This window comes from Camelus bactrianus, chromosome 9 (assembly GCF_048773025.1).
Source record: "Camelus bactrianus isolate YW-2024 breed Bactrian camel chromosome 9, ASM4877302v1, whole genome shotgun sequence".
In the NCBI taxonomy this organism is placed as follows: domain Eukaryota; kingdom Metazoa; phylum Chordata; class Mammalia; order Artiodactyla; family Camelidae; genus Camelus; species Camelus bactrianus.
Window position 1 is genome coordinate 2,466,322 of NC_133547.1, and position 13,444 is coordinate 2,479,765.

At 45.1% G+C, this 13,444-nt stretch overlaps 1 protein-coding gene across 1 annotated transcript; it reads left to right on the forward strand.

Annotated features, from left to right (window-relative positions):
• The first annotated feature begins 5,106 nt into the window (after positions 1-5,106).
• Positions 5,107-11,751, forward strand: LOC141578691 (vomeronasal type-1 receptor 4-like). The gene is given in 4 exon segments (XM_074370831.1): positions 5,107-5,132; positions 5,464-5,604; positions 10,889-11,384; positions 11,386-11,751. Coding segments are annotated over 4 exon segments (1,029 nt in total).
• Positions 11,752-13,444: the final 1,693 nt, after the last annotated feature.

Genomic DNA, 13,444 nt, shown 5'->3' on the forward strand with positions numbered 1-13,444 from the left:
ATATTACAGAGTAGTAATAAGTCTAGTTAACATCCATCACCACACAGTTAACAGATTTCTCCTTGTGATGAGAAACTTTTAAGATTTGCTCATGTAGCAACGTTCAAATATGCGATATAGTATAATCAACTATAGTAACCAGGCTGCACACCATATCCCCAAAATTATTTATTTTACGATTGGAAATTTGTACCTTTTGACCACTTCCATGTATTTCACACACCCCTAACCCCTGCCTCTGGCAAACACCAGTCTGCTAAACCTCTTTTTTTATAAGCTTGTCTTTGTTTGTTTTGAGGTTCCACATGTGAGATCATATATTTGTCTTTATGTCTTTCTCTGTTTGGCATATTTTACCTACCATAGTGCCCTCAACCACCATCCATGTGGTCGCAAATGGAGATAGCTGTTTATGGCTGAAAAATATTTTATCATATGTATATATGCCACACCATCCTTATCCATTGACTATTGATAGACACAGATTTCCTCCATATCTTGGCTGTTTAAATAAAGCAGCAGCGAACATAGGCTGCATGTATCTTTTCAAGTTACTGTTTCCATTTTCTTCAGATAAGTACAAAAAAGTAGAATTGCAGGATCATATGGCAGTTCTATTTTTTTAAATAAAGTTAAGTTACTTTACAATATTATGTTTCTGGTGTACAGCAGCACAGTGATTGAATATTTTCATAGATTATACTCAATGTAATGTTATTACAAAATAATGCCTATATCTGTCTGTGTTGTATGATATATCCTGGATGCTTACCTATTTTATACATAGGATTTTGTATCTCTTTATCCATAACCTTATGCTGTTCCTCCTCCCTTCCCTCTGGTAACCACTAGTTTGTTTCCTATAGCTGTGAATCTGTTTCTTTTGTTTGTTTGTTATATACATTCATTTTATTTTTTACATTCCACGATAAATGATGACATACAGTATTTGTCTTTCTCTGTCTGACTTATTTCACTAAGCATAGTACTCTGTAGGTCCATTCGCATTGTTGCAAGTAGCAGAACCTCATTCTTTTTCATGGCTGAGTAATATTCCATTGTACATATATACCACATCTTTTTTATCCATCCGTTGATGGACTCTTGGGTTGCTTTCATATGTTGGCTATTGTAAATAATTATGCTTTGAATATTGGGGTGAATTTATCTTTTTAAATTCATGGGTTTTTTTCCCTTTGGACTTCCCTCCAGCAGTGGAATTGATAAATTATATGGTAGCTCTATTTTAAGTTTTTTGCGGAAACACCATACTGTTTTCCATAGTGACTGCACTAATTTAAGTTCCCACCAACAGTAAACAACAGTTCCCTTTTCTCAACTTCCTCACCAACATTTACTTACAGACATTTTGATGATATCACCTCACACCTGTCAGAATGGCTATCTCATTGTGGTTTTGATCTGCATTTCTCTAATGATTAGCAATATTGAGATCTTTTTATGTGCCTGTTGGCCATCTGTATGTTTTCTTTGGAAAAATACCTATTCAGGTCTTCTGACCATTTTTCGATCAGGTTATTTGCTTTTTTGATATTGAGTTGTATGAGCTCTTTATATATTTTGGATATTAACCAATTATCAGACATATTACTTGCAAATATTTTCTCCCATTCATTAGGTTGCTTTTTTGTTTTCTCATTGGTTTCCTTTGCTATGCAAAAGCTTTTAATTATATCCAATTTGCTTATTTAATTTTTATTTATTTTGCCTTAGGAGAAATATCCCAAAAAATGTTGCTACAATTTGTGTCAAAGAACATTCAGCCTATGTTCTCTTTTAGGCATTTTATGCATTCAGGTTTTACATTTAGGTCTTTAATCCATTTTGAGTTAATTTTTGTATGTGATGTGAGAAAATGTTCTAATCTCATTATTTTATATGCAGCTGTCCATTTTTCCCAGCAAACTGATGGAAGAGACTATCATTTTTTGTAGATATATATTTTATTGAAGTATAGTCAGTTTACAATGTTGTGACAATTTCTGCTGTACAGCATGATGCTTCAGTCATGCATGAACACACATATATTCATTTTCATATTTTTTACCATACTACAAGATCTTAAATATATTTCCCTTTGCTATACAGTATAAACTTGTTGTTTATATATTTTATATGTTTCATATATACATTTGAAGATAGTGTCTGCAGATCTCAAACTCCCAACTTATCCCTTCCTAACTTCTTTCCACTCCTCCTCAGTAACCAGAAGTTTATTTTCTATGTCTGTGATTCTGTTTCTATTTTGTAAGTAAGTTTACTTGTCTTTTTTTTTTCTTTGATTCCACAGGTGATATCATATGGTATTTTTCTCTCTTTCTGGATTTCTTCACTAAGAATGACAGTCTCCAGGCCCATCCATGTTGTTGCCAATGGCATTATTTTATTCTTTTTATGGCTGAGTAGTATTCCATTGTATAAATATACCACAGCTTCTTTATCCAGTCATCTGTGGATGGACATTTAGGTTGTCTCCATGTCTTGGCTGTTGTATATAGTGCTGCTATGAACATTGGGGTTCGTGTATCTTAAAATTAGAGTTCCTTCTGGATATATGTCCAGGAGTAGAATTGCTGGATCATATGGTAGCTCTATTTTTAGTTTCTTGAGGAATCTCCATACTGTTTTCCACAGTGGCTGCACCAAACTGCATTCCCACCAACAGTGTAGGAGGGCTCCCTTTTCTCCACACCCTCTCCAGAATTTATCAATCATGGACTTTTGAATGATGGCCATTCTGACTGGTGTGAGGTGATACCTCATTGTAGTTTTGAGTTGCATTTCTCTGATAATTAGCGATATTGAGCATTTTTTCATGTGCCAATTAGCCATTTGTATGTCTTTGTCAGAGAATTTCTAGTTTAGGTCTTCTGGCCACTTTTGGTTTGAGCTGTTTGTTTTTTTTATTATTAAGTTGTATGAGCTGTTTATATATTCTGGAAATTAAGTCCTTGTCAATCTCATCTTTTGCAAATATTTTCTTCCATCCCATAGATTGTCATTTTGTTTGCTTAAGTTTATTCTTACATATTTTATTCTTTTTTACCATTTTTTATTGATTTATAATCATTTTACAATGTTGTGTCAAATTCCAGTGTAGAGCACAATTTTTCAATTATACATGAACATATATATATTCATTGTCAATTTTTTTCTCTGTGAGCTACCGTAAGATCTTGTATATATTTCCCTATGCTATACAGTATAATCTTGTTTATCTATTCTACAATTTTGAATATTTTATTCTTTTTGATGTGATTTTAAATGGGTTTTTTTTTTTTTTTTGCTTTCTCTTTCTGATAGGTCATTAGTAGTGTATGGAAAAGCAGCAGATTTCTGTATACTAATTTAGCATCCTACAACTTTACTAAAGTCATTTATTCTAGTAGTTTTTTGTGGAGACATTAGGGTTTTCTATATATAATATCATATCTACAAATAGTGACAGCTTTACTTCTTCTCTTCCAAAATGGATGCCTTTTACTTCTTTTTCTTGTCTCGTTGCTGTGGCTAGTACTTCCAATACCATGTTAAATAGAAGTGGTGAGAGTGGGCACTCACGTCTTGCTTCTGAATTTAGGGAAAGGGCTTTCAGCAGCAGATGTGTAACAGCAAGAAAAAAAGTAAAAACTCCAAATGTCTTTTCATAAATAAATAGCTAAACAGTGGTGCATCTATACTGTGCTATATGACTCAGCAATAAAAAGGGTGAAAAATGGATACGTGTGAAAATGTGGATGTATCTCAAGGGTAATATGTTGAGTGAAGAAAAATACTGTCAAAAGGTGACATCCTATATGATTCCATTCATAAAAAATTCAAAAAAATGACAAAATTGTAAGTGTGTTGAACAGATTAGTGATTGCTTGGAGATAAGGATAGGGCTTGGAGAGGTGTGGGTACGGCTGCAAAGATGCAGGATAAGGGAGATGTTTGTTGTGACGGAATAGTTCTACACCTTGATTGTAGTACCATTACATGAATCTACGTACGTAATAAAGTTGTGTAGAAACATACAGGCTAGTCTGTGTACGCTGATTAAATTTGATAAGACCTATGGATTTGGGGGATGTTTCCTGGTCTTGATATTGTACTGGAGCTGTGAGGATGCAGTCACTGGGAGAAAGTAGGTGACGGGTATACATGGACTCTCTGTGCTTTTTTTTTTATAACTTCCTGTGAATGTGTAATTATTCCAAAATAAGCGGTTACAACAGTAAAGATAATCTAGAGCATCTAAGTATCCAAGACCTCTGGGGGCCACTGATGCTCTGGGTTCCCTGGTACCTTGACAGGAGGAATCACTATGCAGAGGAAGAGAAGATGGGCAGTGTATCTTCTTTCTGTGGGGAGAGGAATAGAAAAGGAGTTTATTAGGGTACCCTGCCATAGACAACAGCAGGTGAGAGGCTAACGTGTGAGCAACGAGGGCCGGTTGTTGGGGTGTTTTATAAGGTCGGGTCACAAGGTGGCTGAGCAGCTGTGTGCAAGTCTCTGGTTGGTTTAGGGTCCATGAAGGGTGTTGGGGTTTATGACTCTGATAAGGTGGCTGAAACAGGGCAGCCTGAGCTGTTGTGAGCTTAGGCATTACCTGGGGCTATTAGTTTGTCAGGGGAAACACGCCCAGTAAAGAATGTACTTTATCTGTTGAGGCACCTCAGGCAGACATCTGCGAGCCCAGGAATGGGGGCCATGGGACTTTGGAGGACGTCAGTGGACCCAACATTCCCCCCAACAGATTGGCAGCGACAGATCTTTGGAACAGCGGCGAAGGTCTCTTCTGTGTCTACTTCCTGCTGAACTGTGGGTGCCACGCTGTCCCTGCCTAACCTGCCAGTCTGTCCGGGGTGATGGGGCCCTGACATCCCTGCAGCCTCGAGGTGGGAGTGGGAGGAGAGCCCAGCGGAGTCCAGGGGCTGCGTCAGCAGGATGGTGGCTTGGTTCGTGGCGGCAATCTTGGTAGGAGGGGTGTACCCTAAGTTCTTGGACCTCAAAGAGAGACCATCATTTGTGTAAGAGGAACCCAACACAGAAGTGTGCACCAAGATAAACAGCTGAACCCAGAAAAACGGAAGAAAGCTGAGGATGTCTGAGAAGGCCTTAGCCCTCAGGTATCCAGGGAAAGGCTCTGGAGAACCAGTCAGAGAGTCCTCGCCTAGCGATGCGCTTGCTATGAGCACCGTCATAGCTGACTCACTGGGGACGTGAGCGCTGCGAGCGGGCCCCTCGGGTGGCGTGTTAAGAGCCATGTGGTTTTTGCAGGACAGCTGTCCTTAGCGGTCAAAGCAGACGTCAGCGTGAGTGAGCTGAGTGCTTTTCTAGACAGGAGGAGACGCAAGAATGTGGGCTCATAAAATCTCCTGAACGTATCTAGCTGTGTGAAGGCCTGCTCTGCGCTTTCCCAGAGCACGGAGCGCCTCACCCCTGGTTCCCGCCCTGAAGAGCGGCGACCGCAGCGGCCCGTGACTTAACCGTTGTGGAGACTGATGGCAAGTGCCCTCACGGTCGTAAATTCAACCACGGCTTGGGAGGCGTTGCACGGCCATTTCGCCGCACGGTGCTCGGGGGCTCGCTCCTAGGCCGGTGAGGGGCCCGCTGACAGGCCGCTCGCTGCGCCGCTGTGAGACCAGGCCTTCCTGACGGGAGCGGGAAGCCTCTGGCCCACCTGCCTCACTGGTCTGTTATGGTCCAGGAAAATGTTCCCTCTTGTTGCTTCTTCCCAGGTCTAGGGTCACACTGTTAAAATTACAAATCTCCTCTAGAACCGTCTGTCTGGTCAGCTGCTTCCGGTGGCTTCCTGTTGCTCTGACTTTGCTTGAGTAACATTCATACGTGCGGCCCGGATTAGAGCAGGTATGAATGGGCCAGGCGAGGGAGTCCCACCCAGTAATGTCACTAGGGGCCTGAACAGAGCTATAATTTCTTTTTCCGAGAATAAACTTCCTAAGGGCTACCCATGAGCCCCTTAGAGTGGAGAAGTCCAGCGAGGTAACCCAGAAGTGCTGGACAAAGGCGGTTGACCGTAAACCTAACAGCTGGATTAGCTGTAACTCTGTATAAGATGAAGAAACACATTTAGATTCCTGAGTGGGACCAGACTCACGAGGTTCACGGCGAATCCCTGTGCCCTGGAGTCCCAGACAGTGAGGGAAAGAGGAGTGGGGTCACTTTAAAATCTCTGCCAGACTTTGTGTGGCCAGGGTCACTGTGCCTCTGCATTGGGTTCAGAAAGCAGGGGCCTCTGCTTTCACGTTGTGCGGGAGTGCTGCTCATGTCTGTGTCCCCGCTGGAATGACGTGCCCCCTCTGTCCGGCTTGAATGGTGTGGGTGTTGGAAAATAAGCAATGCATGCTGGGGTTTTGTTTTTTTAACTGTAAATATGGAGTTAGAATAATACTATCAGTGGTAATTTAACATTGAATTTTTTATTTGAAAAAACCATGAAATGTACCTGGGGCCACGCTGTGGCCAGAGAGCGCATGTCCCCCCAAAGACGTGTGTGCTGCCGTGCAATCTCCAGAGGCGACGGCGTTAGGAGCTGGGCCTCTGAGGGTGCTTGGGTCCTGAGGGTGGGGCCTCGTGAAAGGGGCTAGAGCCCTTATGAAGGTCCTCAGAGAGCCGCACGGCCCTTCCCACCACGTGAGGTCACAGAAGGCACCAGCCTTGAGTCAGGAAGCGAATCTCACCAGAAAGGGACCATGCTGGCACCTTGATCTTGGATTTCCAGCCTCTAGAACTGTGAGCAATAATTTTCTGTTCTTATAACCCAGCGGTGATGTTTTGTTACAGCAGCAAAAACAGACTAAGACTGGTCAATATGGAAAAGGACTCCAGGTGGTGGTCGTGGCAAAGAGCATGATGAATCAAGGCAATTTCTGGCAAAAGTTTTAGTGATTCAACACTGGGAGCAAAGTGCTTCCACCCTCCCCAACCCTCCCCGTGCCCCTCTGGTCCAGGCTTTATTCCTGCCTCCTGTGTCCATCTTCCTGCAGGCTGAGCTCTCTCAGCAGGGTTTTCTCGTGCTCTTCAGAGGTCTCCACACACCAGCCTGATGACCTCTGTGCTGACCCATGTGAGTCACACACTCCTCTCCTGACTCAGCATCACATTGATTCCTGCTGCTTCGACTCTATGTATGCGTTCTAGTCATTTTATAACAGAAGTTATGAACCCCGAGAAGGTATGAGCAATTGAGTGGAGCAAAAAATGTTCAGGCACCAGAGACACAACTGCCTTACATTTTGTTACATGAAATGAGAGCTGTCACTAGAAAATGTGTTGGAATAAGGCTTCAGTGTTCTCACTCTTTTTTTAAGAATGGTTTGCACCAACTTTTCCAGGTACATGGACACTGCCCTGCCCTTGCTGGTCCCCGCACACCTGTGGGTGAGGGAGAGGCTCATGAGGGAGGCGGGCACTGGGATGTGGTTCCTGGGACGGCACAAGGGCCCTTCCGTGGATTCATGTCTGACTGGCTGCGGTGGTGTCCGTGTGCGACTGTGCGGGGCTGGTGGTCGTGGACTGTGGAGAGGCAGGTGAGTCCCCCTGCGTTTCTGGTTCATGACTGTTGATGTCAGGGAGGCACCTTGTCTGTGGGGTCGGTCTCTGTGTCCCACAGAATGTCCGCCCAGTAGGTTTGACCACATCACTCACCCCAGTAAACCTTCAGTCCCACAGGAAGGAGACTATGGACCATGTTTGTGGGAGGGGAGCTGCAGGGGGTGAGGGGCCCTGCGTGCATGTAAGAGTCACTGGGAGGGGTGAGGGAGGAGCCCTGATGGGAGTTCTTAGGGGGTCATATGAGGATTTCTGCTCCTGAGTCTCTGCTCCAGGAAGCCTGGCTTCCCTCCACTCACCTGTCTGTCTACCCCATCCTGGTAGCAATGATGGCCTGATCTTCTCTCCTCTCTCTAGCTTTTTTTTATTGACCAACAGTCAGTTACAATGTGTCCATTTCTGGTGTACAGCACAATGTCCCAGTCATGCAGATACATACAGATATTGGTTTTCATATTCTTTTTCATTAAAGGTTACTGCAAGATATTGAATATAGTTCCCTGTGCTGTACCGAAGAAATTTGTTTTTTTAATCTGCTTTTACATATAGTGGTTAACATTTGCAAATCTCAAACTCCCGAATTTACCTCTTCCCACCCCTTTTCCCAGTAACCATAAGACTGCTTACTATGTCTGTGAGTCTGTTTCTGTTTTGTAGATGAGTTCATTAGTGTCCTTTTTTTCTCTTTTATTAGATTCCACGTATGAGTGATATATGGTATTTTTCTTTCTCTTTCTGGCTTACTTCACTTAGAATGAAGATCTCTGTGTCCATCCATGTTGCTGCAAATAGCTTTATTTTATTCTTTTTATGGCTGAGTAGTATTCCATTGTATAAATACACCACATCTTCTTTATCCAGTCATCTGTCAGTGGACATTTAGGTTGCTTCCATGTCTTGGCTGTTGTAAATAGAGCTGCTGTGAGCATTGGGGTGCAGGTGTCTTTTCAAATTAGAGTTCCCTCCAATATATGCCCAGGAGTGGGATTGCTGGGTCATTATGGTAAGTGTATTTTTAGATTTTTGAGGAATCTCCACACTGTTTTCCACAGTGGCTGCACCAAACTGCATCCCCACCAGTGGTGCAGGAGGGCTCCCTTTCCCCACAGCCTCTCCAGCATTTATTGTTCATGGACTTTTTAATGGTGGCCATTCTGACTGGTGGGAGGTGATACCTCATTGCAGTTTTGATTTGTGTTTCTCTGATAATTAGCGATGTTGAGCATCTTTTCATGTGCCTGTTGGCTGTTTGTCTTCTCATTGCTGCTTCTTAACGCCTGTCTGTACATCCAAGAATGCTTGTTTCCAGTGCTAATTACCCAGAACACAGGGACAGGCTGGTGGTCCAATGAGGAGCTCAAGGAGGGGGCTCCACGGTGACTTAAAACAAATCTCCTTGCAGAGTCACATGGATATGAGGGAGAACTGAGGAATCTGAGGAGGGACACCCTGGCTTCCAATGGGGTATTTTCTACATTAAACAGACCTGAGGTCATAAATAGCAAGGGTTGTGGAACTTAAAGTCAGCAGACAGACCAGCCTCCAGATCCTATACTGATGATTAGTGTGAACAGACTTTGCAACAGTTTTGTAAAAGTGAGACCATGAGGGAGAGTGCCCAACAGGAATTACAGTAAAGGGAGCCCCTGGCACAGTCTTGAGTGTCCCTTCCTCCCCCAATTATGACTTTCATTCTCAACTTGGAATCTCCCACAGGGAATGTAGAAAACTCTCTGTATCCTCTGCTCAGCTGCTGTGTAGACCTTCTAGGTAATTGCCAGGAGCTGCCACTAATCCCCAGGAGTGGACGAGGGGAATTAGCCCTGGGGGTCAGATTTGCTCCTCACTGGGGACGCCCCAGGCTCTCCATGCAGAAGTGTCACCTGTCCTGTAGATGACATGATAATGGCTCCTCTGTGGGGAGGTCAGGTCCAGGGACCCTGTCCCTATAACTGTGGCCCGTCCTGAGTGACACTTCCCTGCACAGAGCTGTGGGGCCAAGGCCAGGCAGGTGAGTGCTCCCTTGTGTTCAACCTCAGGGCAGAAAACGGGGAAGGGCTCTCCCACAGGAGGGGAGCTCAGAGCTGTGCTGTTAGGACCAGTGGGTGGGACAGATGCTACCCCTGCCTTGCCCTGAGTGCCCCATTCGTGCCCTGGCTGGGCAGGCAGGAGGGGGGAGGGTGTTGGGGTGTGTTTCTGAGTGGGACCAGAGTCATGAGGGTCACGGCAAATCCCTGTGCCCTGGAGTCCCAGACAATGAGAGGAAGAGGTGATACCTCACTGCGGGTTTGACTTGCATTTCTGACATTTAGCAATACTGAGCATCTTTCCATGTGCCTGTTGGCCATCTGTTTCTCTTCACTGGGGACTTGCTTGTTCAAGTCTTCTGCCCATTTTTGGATTGGGTTGTCTGGGTTTTTTGTTTTGTTTTGAAGTTGTATGAGCTGTTTACATATTCTGGATATTAAACCTTTGTCAGTCGTATCACTTGCAAATATTTTCTCCCATTCCTTATATTGTCCTTTTGTTTTGCTTACGGTTTCCTTTGCTGTGCCAAAACTTGTAAGTTTAACTATGTCCCATTTGTTTCTCTCCTCTCTCTTTGATGCAAGAATTTTCAGGTCTGTTCAGTGTTTTACTTGTTGTTAGAATGGAGTGGTGACTTCCAACTTTCTTCCGTGAGGAACCGAAAACCTGAGGTCCACAATTCATTTCTTTTTAAGTTATTTTGTCTCTTGGATGACATGTGAGTCCTCAAATGTGGACAACTCATTCACTCGAGGCTGTGTTAAACTTGGTCAGACAATCTTATAATCTCAATGATGTATTCGCATTTTCCACTTCACTTCCTTACGTTAGTATGTCATTACAATAGACAGGATGATTGTAAATCCTAACGGGAGAGGGTAGAGCACATCCTAGTCTTAGTCTCCTGTCGTGTGTTCATTTGCTCAGTACATACCTTGTAGGACCTATAATGTATCAACCGTATTGTTGAACAAGACAGACATGGTTCCTGAGTTCGTGGACGTTACGTGCAGGTGCAGAATCAGAACACACAAGACAAACACAAATAACAGTGCTGAAAAGGGTAACTGCAGTCACGTGTATGTTCTCGAGGTTGGGCCCCTCCTGTGGAGTGTGACAGCATCTGCCCTCTAGGGACTGGAAAAGAGAACCCTTTCTCAACATTGGTTCTGTAAGAAGACCGCTGTCGTCACCAGCACGGCCTCCTGTCGCTTGGGCCCCCCTGAACCCTCTCTGTCTTTTCACAAAAATGAGCTGAGGTACCAAGGGGGGGGGCGGGTAGCGTGGCCGTGAAAACCACCTTTCTGTTACAGATGATGCTTGGGTCTCTGGCCAGTGTCATTCTTTTCCTCTGCAACCTCTCTCGTATCTTGTTTGGACACAAGAGAAGACCCACAGACACGATTCTCACCCACAAGGTTGTAGCAAATCTTCTGGTTCTTCTCTCCTCTAGGATTCCCCACACAATGGCTACTTTTGTTCTGAGGAAGCCCCTGTCCAGTCTTGGGTGTAAGTTTGTATATTATATACAGAGAGTGGCCCGCAGCAGCAGCCTGTGCTCCACCTGTGTCCTGAGCACCTATCAGCTTGTCACTCTGATCCTCAGGACGGTGGAGTGGATGGTGCTCAGAGGAAGAGCCAAGGTCATTGGTCCTTCCTGTTGCACCTGCTGGATGATCAGTGTCTTAATGAATGTCTATATTCCTGTGACAGTCACGGGTCCACAGAGCGCAGGAAGTGACACTGACACCCAAGGGATGTGGTTCTGTTCAGCCTCAACTCAGTGCAGGCGCTGTCGTCCTGTGGTCATTTCGTGATGCCATGTTTATTGGCCTCGTGGTCTGGTCCGGTGGCTCCACGGTGCTTCTCCTGCACAGACACCACCAGAGAGTGCAGCACATCCACACCCCCACTGGCCACCACAGATGTCCCCTGGAGACCAGAGCCGCCCACACCGTCCTGCTGCTGGTGGTCACCTGTGTCATCTTCTACGTGCTGGATTCCGTTCTCACTTTCTATATCACTGTTTTAGGGTCTCGTCTCTGGTTGATGCAGATCGCGCATGTTTCGGCTTCATGTTTCCCCATGTCTAGCCCCTTCCTGCTGCTCCTTAGAGGTCCTAGATTTCCTAGGTTCTGCTCCTGACTTGTTGAAATCACTCTTGAAAGGGTGACTATGTAAGTCAGCTTCCATCCCGTCCATGACTCCTGTATTTACTCATCATTGGCCAGTTACCCACTTTATAAATGTTTGTTCTTATAAAATGTGCATCACATCATACTTAAGATTTTAACCGTTCTGCAGTGTGCGATCCAGCGGCATTAAACACAGCCACAGTTGTGCAGCCACCCCCGGCCCCCATACCCAAGACTTGGCTTTATTAGAAGAATCAGTTGCCCCTCCCTCTCCGCCAGTCCAGGGCTTCCTCTGTTGTACTGGCTCTCTGGACTTGCCTGTGCTGGGTACTTCACATCAGTGGAGTCATACAGTATTTGTCCTTCTGCATCTAAGCATGGTGTTTTCGCAGTTGTTCCACATTGTGGCAGATGTCAAAATTTCACTCTTGCGACTGCAGTCTGCTCCACTCCATGCGTATATGACATTTTGCTGATTCATTCGGTTGCTGATGGACGCTCGGGAGGCTTCCCCCTTTTGGCTGTTGTGAGTAATGCTGCTGTGAACACGGGCGCACAAGTATCTGTCTAGTCCCTGCTTTCCACGTTGTCGGACACACGCGTAGGTGTGAAATTGCCGTCGTGTGGTGTTCCTACGTAACCTCATAAAAAAAAATCATCCGAGCATCTCCCACGGCTGCGTCAGCGCTGTCCGTCGCCAGCAGCAGCGCGCTCGAGCTTCTGCACGCCTTCTCCAGCGCTTGTTACTTTCCGTCTCTTCACGGTGTCCATCCAGCGGGTGTGAGCGGTGCCTCACTGCGGTTTTGATGTGCGTTTCCCCAGGACTAACGATGCCGAGCATCGTTTCCAAGTACTTGCTGGCAGTTTGCGTGCATTTGGAGAAATGTCTGTGCACGCCCTTCGCACGCTTCTGGACAGGGCTGGTTTTCGCTGCTAGCATTTCAGAGTACTTTATGAACTCTGGACGTGGGGCCCTTTCAGTATGAGACTCACAGAGACATTCCAGCAGCCTGTAGTCTGTCAGGTTGCTGCTGTCAGCAGAGTAGTTCTTTAGAGCCTGGGGCGTCTGTCGCTGCAGGCGGGGCTGACAGTGCCGTCCAGTAAAGGAGATCTGAGTGGAGATCCGACTCCATCCAGCATGGTGCCATTTCCGGTACTTCTGGTTCTGTTCACATGCTCGAGTAATCATTATTTGTCTTTATGATGACTGAGGTGAACGGTGCTTCATCAGGTCTGCCTGTGCAGCTGGAGTGGGGAGATCTGAGGTGGTTGGTCGGAATATTCCAAAGGGCAACACAGAAGCGATGCTGCAGCTCATGTCATGAGCCTACTGTTCACCCCCTTTGAATGCATGCGGTTACCCCATAAATGCATCAGAGTTGTATCTTACACCTCTTAACCACTGACACCAAATGGTTCCTAGCCTGGGTACAAGTATCACTTTTAAATTGTCCCGGGGACGGGCCTGTGAGGGGTGTGCTGGAGAAAGGAGACCTGCTCAAGGTACACGGTGGTTGGAAGTAGACGGGGAGTCCCTGAGGTGTGCGTAGGTGGGTGATGCTCCCCGTGTCTGTAGTTTTGTGTGCATAAAAACGGCCGTTAAACTTTAGGGTTATATTTTAAGTTAAATACTACTCTTGTAAATTATAAATATTCAAGAAGAAATAATGTGGATGAAACAAAACTAGCCTTCGAAGTAGAAT